This window comes from Brienomyrus brachyistius, chromosome 16 (genome assembly GCF_023856365.1).
Source record: "Brienomyrus brachyistius isolate T26 chromosome 16, BBRACH_0.4, whole genome shotgun sequence".
Taxonomy (NCBI): Eukaryota; Metazoa; Chordata; class Actinopteri; order Osteoglossiformes; family Mormyridae; genus Brienomyrus; species Brienomyrus brachyistius.
Genome location: NC_064548.1, coordinates 14,103,558 through 14,119,488, shown reverse-complemented (window position 1 = coordinate 14,119,488; position 15,931 = coordinate 14,103,558). Strand labels below are relative to the sequence as shown.

General features: G+C 41.9%; 1 protein-coding gene across 14 annotated transcripts in view; it reads left to right on the top strand.

Moving 5' to 3' along the window:
• LOC125709747 (syntaxin-binding protein 5-like) overlaps positions 1-15,931 on the top strand; it is a 113,803-nt gene that overhangs the window by 52,108 nt on the left and 45,764 nt on the right. For all 14 annotated transcript variants that reach the window (XM_048978513.1, XM_048978499.1, XM_048978501.1 and 11 more), the window contains exons 4-5: positions 7,087-7,187; positions 11,989-12,123. In XM_048978513.1, coding sequence (XP_048834470.1) covers positions 7,087-7,187; positions 11,989-12,123 — 236 coding nt within the window. The remainder of the gene's footprint in view (positions 1-7,086; positions 7,188-11,988; positions 12,124-15,931) is intronic.

The window sequence follows — 15,931 nt, the reverse complement described above, 5'->3', positions numbered from 1 at the left end:
TGCCCATGTGACACCTTAGGCAAGCTTCAGTAGACAAGCATGTCACTTTGTCACAGCCAGCGCTCTACATGCTCCTCACTTGGGGCGGGGGGCGGGGGGGGGGGGGGGGGGGGGTGGTCACTGGTGGTGAAACTTTGCAGGGAAGTGACACTGGAGGTTTGAGAAGTTGTAGGCCCCGCAGAAGACGACTCCCTGGGTGTGGCACCCTTAGCTTTTTATTTACACAGAAATGTTCTGAAAGGGCAGAAGGAGCAATTATTGGTTCAGAGAGATAACCAATCAGATTGTAGTGGAGGTGGGTTCAAGCAACAGAAAGAGGAGGGACCAACCAATCATGTATCTTGGTCCCATCTCTTCTCGTTGCTTGGACCCACCTCCTCTACAATCTGATTGGTTATCTCTCTGAACCAATAATTGCTCCTTCTGCCCTTAGAACATTTATGTGTAAATAAAAAGCTAAGGGTGCCATCCAATCCATGAAGTAGCACAGGTAAATAAGTAAACTAAGTAAAGTAAAACTAAAATTCCCACGAATGGATTCTTACTGTAAGGTGTAACTGTAATATGATTATTCTGAACCAGTAACTTTTTATGCATGAATCCCTGACCTGGGTAACCACACACTGCCTATTATCAGCTCCGAAATAAAATATTTAGTATCAGTCCGGCAGGCTCTTTCTTAATGCTTGTGGGGTTATTAGGTCAACACAGTTCCCCAGGGTCTCTCGTAAACAGGGAAGATGGAGGCAAGCTAGCATGGCAGTGCGCCGAGAGGAACAGCAGAGGTGCTTCTCTCACACTGTGCTCTTTGTCACTGGCTGCCGTTCGCCTGTCCTGGTGACTCTGTGTTTATTAATGAAGAAAAGCATGAGGCACACGCACCATTCAGGCTCAGAGCGCACAGTGGCCTACATTTACAGTAGTATCAAAAGCTGAATGGATTCACGTTATAATTAACTTCATTAATCAACAGAGCGTCACAGAATGAGTTGGGAAATAGCTAACGAGCAATTAAGCACCGCGTATACAGTATATACATGTATATGCATACAGAGATACACACAAGAGGCCTACTCTGCAAACATTTTAGGCAGCCAATAAAAATGATGTTTAAATAATCTTTATGTTGGTGTAAACCCAAAGTGCGTTGGTGTAAACCCAAAGTGCGTTGGTGTAAACCCAAAGTGTGTTGGTGTAAACCCTCTCCTAAAGTGACCCCAGTTTTTCAGCAACCGTCCATTACACCCCGGCTTTATTTGACTGGATTACTAGCACAACTCATATGGCTAATCAATACCTCATTGAGTTTTTTAAATAACTGAATTAATTAATTAAGTGAGCTGGTGATGACATTTATCGAATACACGGAATGGTCTGCTTCCAAGGAGAGGTTTGGGAACTGAAGCGGAGTTTATCTAGCTTTCCAACTAGGTATCAGTATTGAAAATGACAAGAAACTTTTTTAGTTTTCATTGTTTCTCTTTATTTGCATATGTTTTTATGTTAAATGGTGTTTTTATTGAGCAAATGATGACTCAGTACCCACATAAATAGCACATTTCCTTTTGCCCAGTACTGTACATACATACATATGTTTCTTTATTTTTTTTCTAAAATGTTATAACATGTTTCTGTGCAGTAGTGCTCAAAGCCCTTGGCAAGTTCCAGCACCTCCATATACTTCAGCACCCAATTTCACCCTTGTTGACCCAAAGGGGGTGGGGCTGACTGGGTTTGCTAAGTTGGCACCCCCTCAGAATATGCCACCTTGGACAATTTCTCCCCCTGGCCTTGCCAGGATCCGTCCTTGTGTCTGTGTATCTATTTACATGATTTAATGGCTGACTAACTAAAAACAAGGTAAAATCTCAATGTTTGTTTTGAAACTAGAAATCTGTTAATTGGTGTTTTCATTTTTTTAATCATCGCATTTATTTTGGAAAGTGTAAAGTAACACGTATGTTATTTTTGGCTGCAGAGTAAGACAACAACCTTTCTGGCTCTACTTAAGTTGTCATATTGAATTTGTCTGTCTGATTTTACATGTTGTTTAAGAAGCTTTTAAAACCAACTGGTAGTTGGAAGATAGGAGGCTTTGAACCCCAGTGTGGTTAAGATTACTATATGATGTCAGACACCATCTGATTATGCTGCCATCTCATTGGTTAATTTAGTGTTTGTTGATTTACTGTTGGTGCCAATCAGGTTAAAGCCGGCAATGACAGCTCACAGCAGTCCTGTCAACGGTGGGTTCTGACGGCTCACTTCTCCCATCACTGGCTATACTTTATGCAATGTGTCAAGCCACTTGTACAGTACTAGCCTTTAATGGCTTTGGTGTGTTTCTGATTCCGTAAAAGTAATAAATGGTTGAATAGCTCACATTGTAAACTGCATGAAGAGTGGCTATTGACAAAGCATGAGGTGAAGTTTATGAGAAGGCAACAAATGGTCTTTGAAGGAAGAAAAGCATTACAGGAGCCAAGCGGCCAGAGGCAGTCCGTACTGTATCTGCAAGTGGGAAGTCCCAAGCTTCTCAGGGCAAAGGAGCTCCGTTTGAGATATTTCCCCTTTGAAGAGCATACAGGAGCAGGGGACTGAGCCAGTCGTAGATCATGTGAATATAAAACGTGCTGCTTTGGTGGGGAAAGGAAAAGAGAGACGACATGCTCAGGCACCCCGAAGCATGAATGTTTGGGTCCTTACATGAAGCAAGGCTGTGACCTGGGGTTACTATGGTAACAGAATCATAACAGTCATATATAGTGACATCATAATGGGGAACAATGAGGAACAATGGGGAACAAATAAGAACAGACTCACCCAGCTGGGATGGACAGCCCCCCCATACTGTCTTTTCCATGGCTTTTCATTCCTTCATATTTCCAGGAAGGCATGACTGTGCTGTGGTACGAGCCGCTTCCCGCGCCATGCCCCCTCTGCCTGCGCCCATGCCCCCTCTGCCTGCGCCCATGCCCCCTCTGCCTGCGCCATGCCCCCTCTGCCTGCGCCATGCCCCCTCTGCCTGCGCCCATGCCCCCTCTGCCTGCGCCATGCCCCCTCTGCCTGCGCCCATGCCCCCTCTGCCTGCGCCATGCCCCCTCTGCCCGCGCCATGCCCCCTCTGCCCGCGCCATGCCCCCTCTGCCTGCGCCATGCCCCCTCTGCCTGCGCCATGCCCCCTCTGCCTGCGCCCATGCCCCCTCTGCCTGCGCCATGCCCCCTCTGCCTGCGCCCATGCCCCCTCTGCCTGCGCCATGCCCCCTCTGCCTGCGCCCATGCCCCCTCTGCCTGCGCCATGCCCCCTCTGCCTGTGCCCATGCCCCCTCTGCCCGCGCCATGCCCCCTCTGCCTGCGCCCATGCCCCCTCTGCCTGCGCCCATGCCCCCTCTGCCTGCGCCATGCCCCCTCTGCCTGTGCCATGCCCCCTCTGCCTGTGCCCATGCCCCCTCTGCCTGCGCCCATGCCCCCTCTGCCTGCGCTGGCCTGCAGGATGCCAGAATAAACAATGTCTTAATAATCCTGACAGGAAGGAAAGGGGCTAATTACGGAATGGCGGCGTGAGCTAATTGGAGCCAAGCCGTGATTGCAGCCTTGCTAGTGTGATTCCTGCCAGTGAGAATGGTTCATCCGTGCTGCCTGGTTTGGGGGGGGGGGGAGACTACTTCACACGCAGTTTGCCCAGCGTTCCACTATGGGGTACAAGCTAGTGAAATGGGGAGTGTGAGGGAGGAGGCAGATACAGGAACAATGTATTTCTGGTTTGACGAAGTGCTATAAATACAATCCTATTCATGTGTGTAGATGTCACTGACAATTGATGGCCTCGCACGATAGTGTGGAAATACAACAGTCGAATAGGACTGCATTGCTTATAAATCACACTTTTTTATTAGTCTGTCTTTCTGAGGAAAGAGGTATGTGAATATGTGAAAGAGGCAGGCGAAACGATCAGAACGTGTTCCTGCCCGTTAGCTTGTTTGGTTGTTTGTGTTCGGACTGGGTGAGATGCCAGAGGGAGGCACCGCCCACCCAAGTGACAGCCCCCCTGTGCTGCAGCTTCCCTGCTCACGCAGAACCAATCCATTGCACCCCAAAACCCCCCCGGGCCATGTGCAATTTATTTATCTGAGTCGGATTCCTCCACCCCGCCCCCACACACAAACACACACACACACATACACACATATATACTGCAAAATGCTGAGTCAGCGTGCTGTTGGCAGATGTGGACCTGCAGTACTTTATAAGGCAGTCTGGGAGCCGTATGGGGATGGGGGCACTCTTGCAGGATAATGGAGAAGTGCCGGCTGAGTAAAATGCTGCAGTGTGTTCACTACAAAACCATATTTTCTTGCACAGATACACACACGCGATGCTTGGGGAACAGCTTGTTCTAGAATGTTTCTAAAATTGTCGAAAAAGAAAATGACTATTAAAGTAGCTTTATTCAATAACGCTTAATCGTTTTTAGCCTTCGGCAAATTAACAAAATAAATGTGCCTAAAGGTATAATTTCAGAAATATGTCAGCATATGATTGAATGATATAATGTGGTCTTGAACTTCGTAATGCAAATAACAGGAGAATGCCCAGCTGGGACCTCGGCTGCACTCATCTCTGTCTTGTTTTCCTCAGCGTGACCCATGAGAATCAGAGGAGTTACAAGGCTTCCACTCGGTATCAGCAACAGAGATGAAACATCTCATCTCACCGTGGCCTGATTCAGATTGAAAATATTATGAAGATGCTATATCACATATTGCTAGACATAGTGAGATGTGCCAGGGTTTGAGAATCAGACGCTTGTGGGGTTTTCATCTTTCTAGTAGCAACCTCTTTCCCTCAGTACATTAAACCCAGACTATATCCATTAACTACAACCCAGCCATAACATTATCTAGGGGGATTATCTCACTTCAATCAGTTTTGTATCAATTGGAAAACATCTAACATAACCGTGAAGTAAGATGCCCGTTGCATCTTACTTCAGATTTCTCTCTTGCCAGACCTTTGTGCCATCCATCCATCCATCCATTTTCCAAACCGCTTATCCTATTGGGTCGCGGGGGGTCCGGAGCCTATCCCGGAATCAATGGGCACGAGGCAGGGAACAACCCAGGATGGGGGGCCAGCCCATCGCAGGGCACACTCACACACCATTCACTCACACATGCACACCTACGGGCAATTCAGCAACTCCAATTAGCCTCAGCATGTTTTTGGACTGTGGGGGGAAACCGGAGTACCCGGAGGAAACCCCACGACGACACGGGGAGAACATGCAAACTCCGCACACATGTGACCCAGGCGGAGACTCGAACCCGGGTCCCAGAGGTGTGAGGCGACAGTGCTAACCACTGCACCACCATGCCGCCCCCTTTGTGCCATAAAATGCATAATGTTTTTTAAAAAAACTTGTACATATTTCTCACACTGATTGTTGGGGCCTTTTTAGCAATTATCTGCGTACTGATTAGTTTTTGGAATATGGATGCCTGATTTTAACCAGGTTTGTATTCTTCTTGAGTTTGTTCTTGGTGTCATTAAACACCTCATTCCTCACCCTAAATTCCTCCTTCTCTTACCACCGTGAAGCTAGACAGTGTCCTTCTGGGAGTTCCATATAGCTGACTGCATAGTGGGGAATGTGTCTGGGGCTCAGCAGTGATTGGTGGAGACAGTGATTAAGAGAGGGGAGGATTTTTTTTCCAGCAAATGATATTAAGCCTAATAATCAAATCAGATTTCAGGTTGTTTACGATAACAACGGCATACATAATCAGGGCTGACGTAAACATATCGATCGTATCTAAATTAATCATACCAAAGAGTACAAAACTAACATGCTTAAATCAAATTATAAGTGCAAAAGACTGTAAATTTCGGTTTATGCTTTGGGTTGGTACCCTGTCTTGGTTTATTTCCTGCTTTACATCCGTAGCTTTCACGATAGGCTCTGGACCCCCGTAACCATGCATTGGACAAGTAGGTACAAAAAACTGATGGGTAGATGGATGGATGGATAAAATAGCAGGATGCATAAACAACAGGACTGTGATGTCATTGAATAAGATTACGGTTAAACACCCTTAAGATTGCAGATGACAGAAGGTTTCACAGAGGGAATCGTAAAGTAAATTTTAGGATTTCCGGAAAGTGACATTCCAAATCCCACATCAGTACGCAAACACACTTAAACACGTTCATGAATTCCCATCCCTGTACTCACAGCTCTGTGTGTTTACACAGATATCTGTGCAGGCAGGTCTTGAAGAGCGTGAGGAGACTTGCCGGTTAATTTACTTGGCTTCTGGAGGGTAATATGCTCACTAATCTGACACCAACTTCCCCTCCCTGCCTAACCCTTCGTGAGGATTCCTCCATGCTGTGCCCTGATTCATTTCAGGCCTGTTCCTCCATAAATCCCTCCCTTCTGCTGTACTTATGGAAAGGCAGCATTTGCACTCTACACGATATCAAAAAAAAAAGGAGATGCTTTCCAACGTAATGCAAATGCAACAGCCTGTGAAATCACTTAAACAATAATTATGCTTCAAGCAATCAGCAAATTTTACGAACATAAGATTTCCACAGGCCACTCACAGAATTTCTGATTAAAAATAGAAATTTGAATAACCTCATACCCTTTGTGGGGCTGTATTGTTTACTAGTTCTTGGTCTTGGGCCTGTACTGTACCTACAGACCCAGACTCCATAATCTGCTAAAATACACAGAATCTTTGGGTAAATGTTGACTCAGCGGGACCCTGTTTGCTTGCCTGAACTTGACACAGCCAAAGCAAGTCCCCCCTCCAACCAAGAATGTATACTTGCAGACTATAACCTCCAAAGATCTGCAATCACACACTTTATTTCATTACCGAAATCATACACAGAAGTGCTGTATGCTAACTAGCAAGATAAGAGGCTTGTTGATTAGCAGCTGTTTGATGACACTAATTACAGACTCCCTAGAAAGCGACCGCATCGTCGCTTTCCAAATGTTTGGAATGGAATTTTTACATGAATGATTTCGTGCCAGCTCATTGACGCGCCATACTGTGTGTACCCCGCCTTCCACTAGGGGGCGCTGGTCACAGCTTGTGCAGATGACACCCTGCACCTCTGGAACCTGCGGCAGAAGCGTCCCGCTATCCTGCACTCGCTCAAGTTCAACAGAGAGTGGTGAGTAGCACGCAGACACGTGCACATGCTCACACACTGCACGTACTCTGATCAGTGTGAGCCAATGAAAAGAGCAGTTCAATAGTCTTGATACACCTAAGTAGTACTACTATGCTTCTCTCTTTCTGCCATTTTTACATTTGTATCTGTTGCTTCACTAATTTCCTTTTTATACAGGGCGTACTACACAAAATTGCTGTTATAAAGGGACAGTATGCACATTTTGCCTGGGGAAATGTTTATTGCACTCTGCGAGTACATTTGATATAACAGAGAATAAGAATCACAAAATTTCACTCTTGAAAAATTTAATATGAAGATGTATGTTTTTTATGGAGTTTGGAAGCTCTAAAAAAATCTGTGTTATTGGGAGGTTTCCACATATAGATATTACAGTGTTGTACAGTTAATGTATACATTGTACTGTTATATGTTGCAATTTGAAAACTGTTTCTTTGTTCACTGGCACTGCATAAGTTCTATGATTATTTTAAGTGATTATTGATATGTATGGGTTGGAGTGCTGGCTCTGAGGCTAGGGATCAGTGGCCACAACTGGAAGGTTGCTGGTTCAAATCCTGTGAATGCCTGGAGTGATTCTCCTCCATTGGACTCTTGAGCAAGGCCCTTAACCTGCAATTTCTGTATCCTGGATATGATGTTAATCTACATCCAGCCCTACAAGGAGGTCCTCCAACATACAGGGAATAACTTGTGGGTTAGTGGCAGGATTGGCACTCCAGCCACTGGAACAAAACTCACACTGGTCCATTCAAACTGGTATGGTGCTGAGGCATCACCTACCGCATGGCTGCACTCAGGTTCTCATCCCTCAGGTGATGGGTGTGACAGTGCATTGTAATCAGTGCCTGCTCCTTACTGTGCCTCTCTCCTTTTATATGTATATAAACAGGCTATATTGTCTATACTAAAAGGCGTGTTATTTTACAATGATTTCCCAGGATGCTTCTGGGCTTGTGCATTCTTTACATCAACACAACGTCATGTTATGTTCCTCTGACCAGTAGCACGGACATTCAAACTCCCCTTCTCTCTCGACATCATTACTCTTCACTGGATCTGCCATTCAAACCAGAGACAGGGTTTGACATGCTTCATGTGTCTGTACTGTGGGCTTTTTAACACTACAGTATGTCACAGAGGCTTATGTGGAAGGTCAAGCACATAGACTGACCAGCCATCTTAAAACAGAGTAATCTATTGTTCCTTTAGCCTCCTGCATAAAAATATGTAAAAAATTACTACACAGCTCTCGGACTTGAATTGAATTCAAAACAATATTTTAAGAATGTTCAGAATATTCTTATTTAATGGCATTGCTACAAATTACTGAATGAAAAATTTGTCAATGCATTGTTTGCACTTGTATACAGTTAAAATTATTTTCACTAAAATAGTTTATTATTATTGTATTTGTAAAATGTTGAATTTGTTTATGCTTTGAAATTGTGCCTGATAATAATGTAGTTATCGAATCAAGAATGCTTTTATTTTGGATTTTTTATTTTATGAATGTGATGGGTGAGAGAACCAGTGTCAAATGTGACTTTCAGAAGGACACATTCCAAATTCATTCCAAGGTCTGAAGCAGATATACTCTCCACTGCTTATTGGAATCTTGTTTTTACTGTATTTTTCACCGAAAATCCGCCCACAGACTGAAACATCCATGTAAAGTCAATTCTGAACCTTTGTTGAAGGACCAGCCTTCATGGTCAATTATCAAGCGGCGATCTTGGCTGACCTTCCATTGTCCAATATGAAATCTCTTTTCATGTCTCCCAAGCCATGGAATACCTCTTAAAAACGATGCTGGCCACCTCTACAGTATGTGAAGCAACGATAGAGCTCATTTTTGAAGGAGAAGAGATGTGGACGTCACATCGACGCAATGTTTTCATTTCGTGGTCTAAGTAGTCAATTTGTTTGAAGTGGAAAAAAGCACATCTTTCAAAAAGGATTCAGATTCACCACACTGACAACTTAATCACAAATGCATGCTGGATGAATGACCTACAGTATAAAACATTCGTCAGCAATGAAAGTGTCACTCTCATTGTTTTATATCCTTTAAATTCACTTTGGTGAAATAGAGACCGCGGTTTCTTTAAGTTTCCTTGCTCCCCTAGAGGTTTTTATTGCTACTAGCCTAACCTAAGGGCCTTTTGATCATCTACTCTGCTGCATTCTGACTTTTTCTACTTGAACAGTATGCTATGTATATTTATATATGTATATCTAAAGCTCTCTGGAACAGCATGTTGAGAAGGGCACCTTCTAAAATAAATTGAATTAAACTGAATATAGCAGAACTGAATAATGAATATGGAACGTTCTGATTTTCCAATATTTCTCACCAAGCCCTAAAATCCATTTTAAAAATATTCTACTTTATCTTGATATGAAAAAAAAGAAAGTAGCATTCGTTTTGTGGAACCAAAATTCTCAACTTAATTTCAGTTAAGCGATATGAAAAGACCAGACCTTGTTATGACAATCATACTAAAATACTCATTTTTATGTAGTTCCCTTAAGGTTCCCCATATCTTATGCTGAGTTGGCCTTTCTCACCATAATTTCAAGGTCTTCCTCTCAGAAACATAAGGAACACATACGTTTTAAAGGTGTTTCTCGGACCCCTGAGAGGAACATTATCTAGTTCGTATGGCCTTCTTCATGGTCCTACTTAAACAACTAAAAGACTGCCAGGAGTTTACTGATCTAATGTAGCAGTTCCTCTTCGGCAGGAGGATGAATAGGTGGCACCCCTGAATACATCATACCGAGTGTGTGAGTGAGGATTATTTCCATTACATTATAGGTGTTAATAATTACGATGCCCTCCCCCGATATTCATGGGGTAAAGGACTGTATACAGGTAGTAGCTAGAGTCTGAAGCTTTATACTGTGTACAGTATATACCCACTTCATATATATATATAGTGCCTGTGATCAGAAGGTCGCTGGTTCAAACGCCAGCCTTGATAGAACAGTCACATGTCCATGGGCCCTTGATCAAGGCCCTTAACCCCCCTGTTTCTTGGGATGCCACATGTTGACTGACTCCGTGCTGTGAACCTCAAGCTGTAGAGAGCAAGATGGGGTAGGCAAAGAGAAGAACTGCTGTGTATTTGTGCAAATGGCAAATGAAGGATTTATCACTTCTCATCTCAGGAAGCGCAGGGTCCAAGGCAGAGGAGCAGCCTGGATGTAATGCCAGTCCATCTCACAGTACATGCTTACACTAAATATATCGGATCTCTTAGTCATATTTCCTTGCAGACACAGACACACACATAAACACACACACACAGATTAGGTATAGATATCTCTGTGAGGACCGTCCATTCATTTCTATGGGCAAAAACCCTAATCACAACTACTGTATGACGACCTTAACCCCCACCCAGCCCTAACCTTAACCATAAGTAACCAATGAAATAAAAGACCTTTGCCATTTTTTTTTTTTGATAGCATTCACAGATTTTTAGTAAGGCGACCGAAAAATATCCCTACAAAGTCAAAACGACAGGATTTTATGACATTGGTCCCACAATGTAGCATACTGTACACACACACACACACATACAAACTCCACCCACAAAGACCCTGGAGTACGGATGACACTCCCACCCTACCCTGTATGCTGATGAAGCAGAAATAAAAAAATAATAATAAATGAAGATAAAATAGCCATTGAAATCCATCATACTAACTCTCAGGACATTCTGACATGTTCTCAGTTTCAATAACCTGTATATGACCATCATTCCTCTACTTATCTATGTATATTTCTGTATTTGAACTGAATGAAAATATGCAGGATGTATATTTGCATCTATGTGATATATATTTGTATCTATATATGTGTCTATGTGCAGCATTTGACTAGAAACTAACAGGTTACTCGTATAGTAAGTATAATAGTATCTCTATGGTGAATATAAATCATTACTTTATAAGAAAGAGCCTCCCTTGTGTTTCAGTGTGTCGATGGTGGTGGCGATGAGGCTTGGTCATTGCTTATTCACTTGTCTTTAATATCACTTTGCTTCTCACTTGTTAAAACGACGTGTTGTTTACAATTTCTGAGATTATAAGTATGCAACTTATTGCAGAGTTAAGGTGACAATGATGTCAGCTTATCGACTTGGTAACTAGCTGCTGTCTCATCCCAGAGTGAATTTGCAAATGATTATTATGATTATTATCCTTCCAGGTGAAATGTTAATTACTGATATAAAGATTTATATATATATATATATATATATATATATATATATATATATATATATATATATTATAATAATAATATATTGCCTGAGCTTCGTTGTAACTTATGTGCTAATTACAAGTTTAACGAGATTTTTATTAGCTTGACTGGGTATACAGTAAGAGGATTATTACGTCATCTGGAGATAAAGCTCAATTACATACTGTATGTATTAAGTGAGCATGAATCTTGATGATGAAGTCTATTCTGAGACATGCCTTTGGGTTAAATAAGAAATGTGCCTTTTTTGATTTGGATTTTGAAATTTAGGAAGGTCGAACGCTCATGTTTGTCCAGTGTGGTCCTCCGTCTTACGGAAGGTTGACCATTCGTAGAGTTTTCACCCTAAACTCATGCATGTTTAGTTCTTAAAACCATCAGAGCCCCCCCTGACTGGAAGCGGGGTCCCTCACGCTCTCAGGCCCCGAAGCCCTGTCTACTCCGGGCTCCTCATAGGCTGATGTGCTGCCTCCTCATTCGCTTTGTCTTTAACTCTGTTACTTCCAGCATCACGTTCTGCCACCTGCCGTTCCAGAGTAAATGGCTGTATGTGGGCACCGAGCGCGGGAACACTCACATCGTCAACATCGAGTCCTTCGTCCTGTCTGGATACGTCATAATGTGGAACAAGGCCATAGAACTGTAAGTGTTCTCCTTTAATGAGGAGTTTGCCTCCCGCTGCCGACACGCTAGACCAATAAGCCTCCATTTCATGCCTATGTAAAAACCATAGCATTACCAGATCCATACCCTAAATTGAGGTGTTCCGGTCTAGTCGGATGACCAATCAAGCATGGGGGTTATTCTGTGAAACAACGTTAACGATACAGAACTGCCTGATTCGTTTAGTGTTTGACAGTGAGCCCCTCTCCTTGACTGGCTCCAGTCGAGTTCCTGTGGGTGGCCTGCGATTCCGCCAATCATCCGAGATTTGAATTGTGCTCATCATTTGCAGTTGGCTTGAGAGTCCGTGTGTGGGATGGATTTTTAAAATGAAGTGAACATATCTTAGAGATACCTGGCAGATACCTGGAATTTAAATTTGAACTCTCCTACTGTGTCTGTTCGTGAGATTATTATTATTATTATTATTATTATTATTATTATTATTATTTTTATTATTTTCATTATTATTATTTATAATCCCCAGCATGATAAAAGCCTGGTGTTGCGTGCTGCCATCTGTCTCGAATGGCAGTTTCTGAAGGAAGATGGAATGTGGATTATTTTATTTTGACAGTGTCTTCTGGAAGCAGGGCCAGGATCTGTGAACGGTGGCAAAATGAGTCACTGTGGTGTGAAAGCGCCAGGATGGAGCCAGCTTATTTCTGCCCCCCCCTCCCCCCCACCCAGCCCCCCAGCACCCACCCTGCCTCCACATTCTTATTTCAAAGTCTCTGCACTGAGGCTTTCTGTATATACATATAAACTCTAAACTAACTGTATCAGTAACGAGAGAATGTATTACATTTATTTCTAGTGCAAACATAATATATACATATCAATAACGGTGCTAACAGAAATGCAGCAAGTATAGAATCTTTGCCTGACTGTGTACAGAATATAACTGAACCAATATCCCCAAGTAACCTTTGATGACCTGAGACTGAGACCGAACTTCTTCTCCCAAGGGATTATGCTCATAAGGCACCTTATGGGCCGAGAGGAAAGCAAGAATCATAGGAGAAAGATTTGACGATGCGTTTCCTGCACATTGCACAACATCACGGCATTCCAGTTTGCATTCTCGCTTCTTCGCATCAACCCTTATTGTGTGCCGGCTATGAGCGTCTGTCCAGCACACATGCTGTTCTGCAGAGTGGGCCATCCTGACCCATTAAATTGCATGTTTTTATTTCCCATTTCCCATTACACTGTTGGGACCGGGTGTGACAGCAAACGTGAGATTATCTGACAGGCATTTCAGAGCACAAAGGCTGCTTGTGTGTTTTGCTGTTTCACATTAGCTGCGGGATGATCTGTGACACACTGGCCATAATAGCTGTGATGGACCTTCTAGGAGGGCCTCTGCTCACCCTGCCTCAGCTAAGCTGTCTCTAGGAAATATGGCCTCCTTTAAGTCCTTAATCCACTTGCTTCTTTGAACTGGTCTCTCAGATCCTGTCCCATGGCCAGGTGTAAGTGGGGGAGGGCACTGAAGGGGGCATTTCCTCCAGGATTTTCACTCTGCCAATAAGAAAAATGTTTTTTCTACTTTTATTTCAAATCTGATTGGCCAGTTTGGCTGCATAACATTCTACAATATAAAAACTACAAAACATATAGAAATTTGTAATATATCTTTTCCTATGAATGAGAAAGTCTCTGATAAAAATATGTTGACGGTCAAACAAAAACGCCAGATTGCCCCCCAAAATCTAGCCAGTCAGTCCATTATTTGACGTAATCTGTACTGTGATTTAATGCGTCAAATTTAATACTGAATCAAACAATTAAGTTACACAACTTGAAACCTCCTTTTCCAAGATGTTGATTTTCGCCCTAATTCCCTGCTTTTTAAGTATGTTATGGGTTTATTGAGAAACAGACAAACAAACACAGTGGTGATGTGGGATTAGCTTGCATGTGTGTCCCTGGTAACTGGGAAAGCCGGTTATGTTCCCCTTTTACTCCAAGTTAAATTAAATTGGTTCCTCATAGGGAACGCAGATTAAGACAAATCTGCATATTTATGATGTTTCATTGTTGATTTGTCTATGACTCAACTTTTAGAGCCCTTCTAAGATATGCAAATAACAAAAATAAGGTAATACTCACATATATATATAGAATCAAAGAAATAAGACAATTATCCTAAGGAAGTAAAAATGAAATAAAACTAAGGTGTCAAAAAAATTAAGCAGATTTCAAGTGAGGCGGAGCCCAGTTTTCCTGTTCAGGTAATTATATCATATCATGGCAGTAACATTATCTGTGTAAGTAGGACAGTTTGAAAACAGCCCTGATTGTATTAATCTCTACATAGCACTCACACTGCTCTATCAAATGTCTTAAACTCCCACATACTGTATATGTCTTACATAAAATGCTTTCTGGGGATTAATTATTTTCACATTTCAGAAAAATAATGCGGCAGAAGTTATTGGAACATATTCTACTCTTTTAAATAATATAATCTTTATCCTTTTTAATTTTTTTTTCCAGATTTTATGAGTTGTAAAAAAGTACTAGATATTCCAGAAACATAAGACTATCTGCTGAAATATACTGAAGGAAAAATATGAAACTACAGTTTCTCTTCACATATACGTACCAAGTTGTAAATATATCCTAGCTAGTATTGGATAATAGCTAAATAGGAGAGTGTAACATTAACTTATGAGGTATCAATGCTGGGATCATTTTTTGAGCAGAGTGAGACTTGTCCAGTAATTCTGGAAAAACTATATTAATTTTGGTGGAATTAAGTGGCTATTTCAACAAAAGTAAACAAAGTAATACTTTAATGTTTATTTCTTCTTTATATCCATTCATCTGTCTTCAAGCAATGGTTTTTTTTTAGCTTTTATCAAAAAAAAAATTCAAAAAAAATTTGAAATTACGTTAAACTTGAATTTTTTGATATAGCTATAGACATCTGAGGCATGGGAACAGCTGAATTTTACACTTGCTTGAAAGTCATTTGAAGGTTTAGGGAACAAAGAGATATTTTGGGAGCACGTCAAAGGAATTCCAAATTGAATTTTACATAATATTCATAAATATTCATTGTAACAGAAGATGAAATTAGTTTTTGACATTTAAGTCTGTATTTTAAATACTTGTTAATGCTAATTTTCATCGTCATCATGACTGATCTGAGTGTTATTCACCAAAACTGTAAAAATTGTGTTTTCAACTGAAAATTATTTATACTTTCCAGAATTAAATGTGGAATATCTATAGCAGGAGAACATTTTCAAACTAGCACAGTTATAATGAAATGCACTATGGCTTTAGCGTGCGATTCTGCTACTCAATAGCATGAATATTTATGAAATTTCCCGATATAATGTTTCGAAACAGTTCTGCTTTCTGTACAAGTATTTTGATTACTTAAAATTTTGTTTCGTGACCTCATTTTCCACTGTGGTGTTTGCACAACTGTGAATAAGCTGACTTCATGTTGTATAATATTTTGGCTTTCTTTGTGATAGACTTCTTTTCAGTGAAACCTCAGGTTCTTTTAGAGTCGATTTCTGAGGCAGGCTCCTTAAGCTTAAGCAGTTCATTCAGACAGAATGAAGATGTTACAGAAAGATGTTTCACACGGCCGGTTCAGTGTCTGTCTGTGTCTGTCTCTGCCCCCCCTGAGGGAAACAGGCCCTTTATCTATGGTCTTCATACAGACTCCTGGAGCCGGGGGTCAGACGGCCTCGGTGAGAGGAAAAGAACATGATTAGCGAGTAGCAAGGACAGAAAGAAGTATAAAAATAAGAAATATGAAAGG